This window comes from Liolophura sinensis, chromosome 2 (assembly GCF_032854445.1).
Source record: "Liolophura sinensis isolate JHLJ2023 chromosome 2, CUHK_Ljap_v2, whole genome shotgun sequence".
Taxonomy (NCBI): domain Eukaryota; kingdom Metazoa; phylum Mollusca; class Polyplacophora; order Chitonida; family Chitonidae; genus Liolophura; species Liolophura sinensis.
The window spans coordinates 119,948-125,975 of NC_088296.1; the positions used below are offsets into that span (position 1 = coordinate 119,948).

The following is a 6,028-nucleotide window of genomic DNA, read 5'->3' on the forward strand; positions in this document are numbered from 1 at the left end:
TAGGAACAACTTGGTCATGTTGTACAGAAGCTAGAAGCTTCTGTCTGCTGACCTCATGTTTCTCCAGATCTGCTCTTATCCCATTCAGTTGGTCATCAGTTCTGCGAGAAGAGGAGAGAAAATAAAGAGACACAGTCGTGTAGTGATCTTGTGTCCGCGCAGTTATAAGAATGACATCATGTACTATTCCTAGTAGGTTAGATCTAATTTGTCTGGACAAACGTAAGATTGAACATTAGATATATCTCACACTTGAGTCATATTTTGGACAACTACAGCTTACAGAAACACATCTGCTGACAATAGTCACGTGCGCATGTATAACAAACATGGGGAGGTATAACACATTTATACATACGTTTTGGTGAAGTCCGTGAAACCCTGTCAACAAACAGAATTGAGCTACATATAAAATCACGTAAAGAAGAAACAGATACCTCTCCAGAGACACACAGTACGCAAGCACCCTTGGCTTTTATATCCAACATTTAGACCATTCCCTGATCTATTACATAGCCCACATCAGCTCTCAATTCCGCTTAATAAATTCCATTGTGCTTCATACAATTTCCCCTTATTTGCAAATCTATTTACATACAAACCTTGTTTTATTTTTAAAAAAAAAACAGCATACAATATGTTCTTTTTGACATTACATGTTGCTACTTTATTGCTTTAATCGGACCGAGGGGTACCACTGAGCATAATAAAGCTGTTGAACTCAGGATCTAAAACTTTAGCAGATCTGGCAGCATGAGGTGGATTTGAATACCTGATCACAGTTCCTAATGTTGGATTGGGTCTTAGGTAACGTCTGTAGTAGAGGCAGCTGAACTAATGTTAGAGATTGTGACTTACATGCTTGACTTACGTGCAAAAAGTCCACGTCCATTGATGCTAATAAATCACTGGAAGTCGGTACCATCCTCTCCATTTCCTGGGCCTGTAGCTGTAAATGTTTGAGTATAGCACTACACTCCACACTCCACTGTGAATAGCGGGTTCTTATGCCGTCTAAGGAGTGCTGCCTCCAGGCTTGTAATTCTTCCAAGGCTGCACAATAAGCCTTTTCTACTTCCTGAGTGTGAAGCTCCTGGTTTTCCTGCCAAACAGAAAAATCATTTATTACCTCATCCACACCTTTAGAACTGCGTGTTCAAGAAGTTATATATGTATGTGTAACATGGTGAACTATACGTGCCACATAAAAATGTGTTTCTGGGGTGGAAGGGATTTCCCTTTAATCCAGTGATGTACATGCAAGTGTCCACTCAAAACCCCAAAGGTAGGTCGGTCAACCTCTGAAAGGGTTGTGCCATCAAAACTGATGCTCCGAGCATGGTGAAGCCTTAGATGCTTTCAACCTCAGACACCTGGGGCTGGTTCAAACCCGAACGTTGTCGCCTCATCAGATCAAATGGTGTACATGTATGTATTATAGATATTATTATGACAGCGTATGATGGGCGATGATATATCAAATGTATTACATTTGGGCATATCACGTGTGTGTCACTAATAAGAAAGTCATATTAATGATACGATAGTCTGGTTAGATAAACCAGAGATAAGTAAAACAGACACGTCCATCACACATGTAAATCCCCGCATCAGTCGTGCATTACCCTGTTTAAGTTCTTATTAGAAGTCGTCACTGTTCGGGTTTAACTCTTTAATTTAAATGTACATATATAATGCGTGGCAGAATAGAACTTTATCATAACTAGATGATTGACAGCTGTATGTTACCTGGACTTGTGAATGATAGCAATATTGTAGATACTTAAAATGGGTCACCTGCTTTTTGGAGGTTAACACAGGCTGAACAGGTGCCATGGAGAATACCAACCTGTATCATTTTGTGCAGCCTCCTAACTCCTGACAGTGATTCTTTGGTTTCTTGTAAGATATTCTCCAGTTCACTTGTTCTGCTCAAAACAGCTGGCTGTAATGACAAAAAAAATCATTACCTGTCAATTATGGGAGAAATTTGTTGAATTATTTCTCATTGACTGGCTTGTCTAACATCGGTTTTATGCTGAAGTCAAGACTATTTTCTTTACATGGTGGATTCTTTACATGCGAATGGGAAAAAACAAAAAAAAAACAAAAACACTGGCCGTACACTTGTCAGTAATATTGGGGAGGAAACTTGACTTTTGCAGATAAAAACAGTGACCTGATCTGTCCGATTGTCAGTCATATAACAAAAGGCAGAAAAAAAACACTGGCCTTACACAAAGGCTTGGCAGTGATGTGGGGAGAGGAAACAAGGCATAACCAGGAGAAACGACTGGCCTTAGTGGACGGCCTGTCAGCGATGTGGGGATAGGAAACAAGCCATTGCCAGGAGCAAAACCACAGTATTCACATGACGGCCTGTCAACGATGTGGGAGAGGAAATAAGACATTGCCAGTAGAAAACCATAGTCCTGACTTGACGGCCTGTCAGTTCTGTGAGGGGTAGGAAACAAGCCATAGCCTGGAGAAAACCACAGTCCTCACATGACGGCCTGTCAGCGATGTGGGAGAGGAAATAAGACATTGCCAGTAGAAAACCATAGTCCTGACTTGACGGCCTGTCAGTTCTGTGAGGGGAGGAAACAAGCCATAGCCTGGAGAAAACCATAGTCCTGACTTGACGGCCTGTCAGCGATGTGAGAGAGGAAATAAGGCATGACGAGGAGACAACCACTGGCCTTACATGGCGGCCTGTGAGTTCTGTGAGGGAGGAAACAAGGTATAGCGAGGAGACAACCACTGGCCTTACATGACGGCCTGTCAGCGATGTGGCAGAGGAAACAAGGTATAGCGAGGAGACAACCACTGGTCTAACATGACGGTATCTCAGTGATGTGAGGAAACAAGGTATAGCGAGGAGACAACCACTGGCCTCACATGACGGCCTGTCAGCGATGTGAGAGAGGAAATAAGGCATTGCCAGTAGAAAACCATAGTCCTGACTTGACGGCCTGTCAGTTCTGTGAGGGGGGAAACAAGGCATAGGGAGGAGACAACCACTGGCCTTACATGACGGCCTGTCAGCGATGTGGCAGAGGAAACAAGGTATAGCGAGGAGACAACCACTGGTCTAACATGACGGTATCTCAGTGTTGTGAGGAAACAAGGCATAGCCAGGAGAAAACCACTGACCTTACATGACGGCCTGTCAGCGACATGGGAGCAGAAACAATGCGTAGCGAGGAGAAAACCACTGGCCTTACACGACGACCTCTCAGCAATGTGGGAGAGGAGAGAGAGCATACATGACGCGACATACAAGTGTGTCTTCACAACCTTAGACTAAGATACCTTATTTAGATCAATAGCTCATATTCACAGATAAACCCTATATGGTTATCGTTTTTCAAGTTTTAACTAAGTTTTCTTTCTTTTTTAATGGTTTTTCAACACGTTCGTCAATTTCGGTTTTATTGTTGATGTTCTCTTTCAGTCGAACTGGCTTGTGCTTTCAACTTGTTCTCGCCACGATATGACTTGAAAATTGCCGATGTGGCGTTAAGCTATAGTCATTCATTCATTCATTCACAGCCTTAGACTCCACGATCAACACAGTAGTACATGTATCTGGGTACATATACTCAATGTCAACGACCTCAATGTCAACCGCCGAGTTTGCAAGGTTCCTGAAGTTTGGATGTTCTTAGAATTTGGACTTACGGTATGGGGAGACTTCTAACACAGCTACATGTTCCATACTCAACTGCTAGTTGTTGTAGCTAGTTCAACATGGAAATGTGTTTAAAGTGATAGCCGTTTAGGTAGTCAATGACTAGCCATTTTCTGCATGAAGTAATTAGGAACTAAGCTCAGTAGTCAATTGCCTGTTGCTCATTTTTGTTATTATGATGACATTTTATTAACGATCTGGAGTGATCATATATTCTCAGATATTTAAAGATAACACTTTTATCAATTCGACTTTCACACGATTTACTACAGTACAGGAGAAAATATCCCGTTCTTCACTGTTTTATAGAAACGTTTGGCTCATCGTTCCAAACCATGACACGTTCTGAATATCGACAATTTATTAACTAGCATGGTAAATGATTTGGATACTGATTTTTAATTCATTCGTCTGTTCTCTGCTCCTTTGTGCATGATTTCGTTCTAATTTTTTAATGTATATAATTTCTTTTTTGTGGTTTTTGTTGAACGTCTTGTTGGGATCTGGTCTTGCGCGACTATTGACGCGGAACGTCCATTTTGGTGGACGGCTGGTACACGAAGGTCTGTCTCAGCGCATAGATACATTAGGGCCTTACCTTGTCTTTCTCAGCTGCAGATGGTACATCTCGCATAGCGTGTCCCGCATGTTCAACCACACAACCCGTACAAATCACCATTCGACACGGTTCACAGTACAAGTCGAATGACCGACCGTGTCTGGGGCATGACGGCTGCTGAGTTGATTGATCACCCCCGCTGACCTGTCGCTGTGTGGTTTCCTGGGCGAGATACTCCAGGGACGAAACCAGCTGGTGACGCTTCATAGCACCCATCATGGGATGAAAAGAAGCCAGACAGTCTTTACAATACAGTAAAGAACAGTTGGTACAAAACTTGACAGCTTTAGCCTGATTATCCTCCCCACACAGAGAACAACACGGGATGTCATCCTCAACCTTAACAGCAGCAGAGAACCTCTCCACTATTTCTGCCAGATGAAAGTTGGGAGGCAGACCAGCCACACCTTCTCTCCCCAGACTGGTTGGTGTCCGACATACAGGGCATGAGATCAGTTGATCAACACCCTCACTCCCCGTGCTGCAGGTGACCTCATCTGTCTGTCCAGGTTTAGACCTGTCAGCATACACAGCAATACACTCTCTGCAAAAACTGTGCTGACAAGGTAACGTTACTGGTTTCCGGAATTTGTCCACACATATCGGGCATGTAAGAACCTCTTCGCGATTTTCCTTGCTTTCAGCCATTATACGCTCGGTTTTTGACTGCAATAGAAAATATAAAAACAGCAAATTACTAAAACTGACACCAATAAAGGTCCTGCCATTAATGAAAATATATAATTTCAACAGAGTACACAGTCTCCATCTGCAGTTCAGGGCCTGTTCCAACAACATATGGGGTCAGTAATTTGTCGCCATTGCTCAAGAAGCGTTACAATACCTATGTTAGGAGAACATGTGTGCCTATATTTCCCTCCAGAGAATCCCTTCTTCATAGCTAGAAACTTGGCAATTATTGCTTTTATCATGCACGAGATACTTTTTTGACAAAGATCTGGTCAACCCATTTAGCCAGGCGTGTTTGACAGTGATGACACCTTTATATGGCCCCATCCATGAATAGCAGATTGGTGTGTGAAAACGTTAGCCTGGTGATTTAAAGGTAAGATCATCCCACTTGGAAAACAAAAATGTTGGGACTTCAGATATAAGATAATCGGGTCAAACATCTGGGCTACAGTGGTAGTTAAGCAGGCATGACCCTATATGACAATGGCGCCAAGCATCTGGACTACATTGCTAGCGTAAATTAGGTAAACTTGACCTTATATGAAAATGGCGACAAGCCTCTAGACTACATCGATAGTGGAGGTGACTTGACCCTATATGACAAGAGCACCAAGCGTCTGGACTCCAGTGGTAATGGAGCAGGCATGACCCTATATGACAATGGCGACAAGCGTCTGGACTAAATTTCTAGTGTGAATTAGGGAGATTTGACCTTATATGAAAATGGGGACATATATGACAAGGGCGCCAAGCGTCTGGACTGCAGTGGTAATGAAGGAAACTTGACCTTATATATAAACGTCTGGGCTACAGAGGTACTGAAGGAGACTTAACTTTATATGATAATGTTGGCAAGCGCCTGGGTTACTGTGGTACTGAAGGAGACTTGACCTTATATGATAATGTTGGCAAGCGTCTGGGCTACAGAGGTACTGAGGGAGACTTGATTTTATATGATAATGTTGGCAAGCCTCTGGGCTACAGTTGTACTGAAGGAGGCTTGACTTTATATGACAATGTCGGCA

The 6,028-nt window shown here is 42.8% G+C and overlaps 1 protein-coding gene across 1 annotated transcript; it reads right to left on the reverse strand.

Moving 5' to 3' along the window:
- Nucleotides 1-736: 736 nt before the first annotated feature.
- Nucleotides 737-4,526, reverse strand: LOC135462966 (E3 ubiquitin-protein ligase TRIM38-like). Its single transcript, XM_064740288.1, has 3 exons — nucleotides 4,290-4,526; nucleotides 1,850-1,945; nucleotides 737-1,102 (listed from the first exon to the last, which is right to left on the reverse strand). Exons 1-3 carry the CDS (start codon nucleotides 4,524-4,526, stop codon nucleotides 737-739), a joined length of 699 nt encoding a protein of 232 aa, XP_064596358.1.
- Between the last annotated feature and the right edge of the window lie 1,502 nt (nucleotides 4,527-6,028).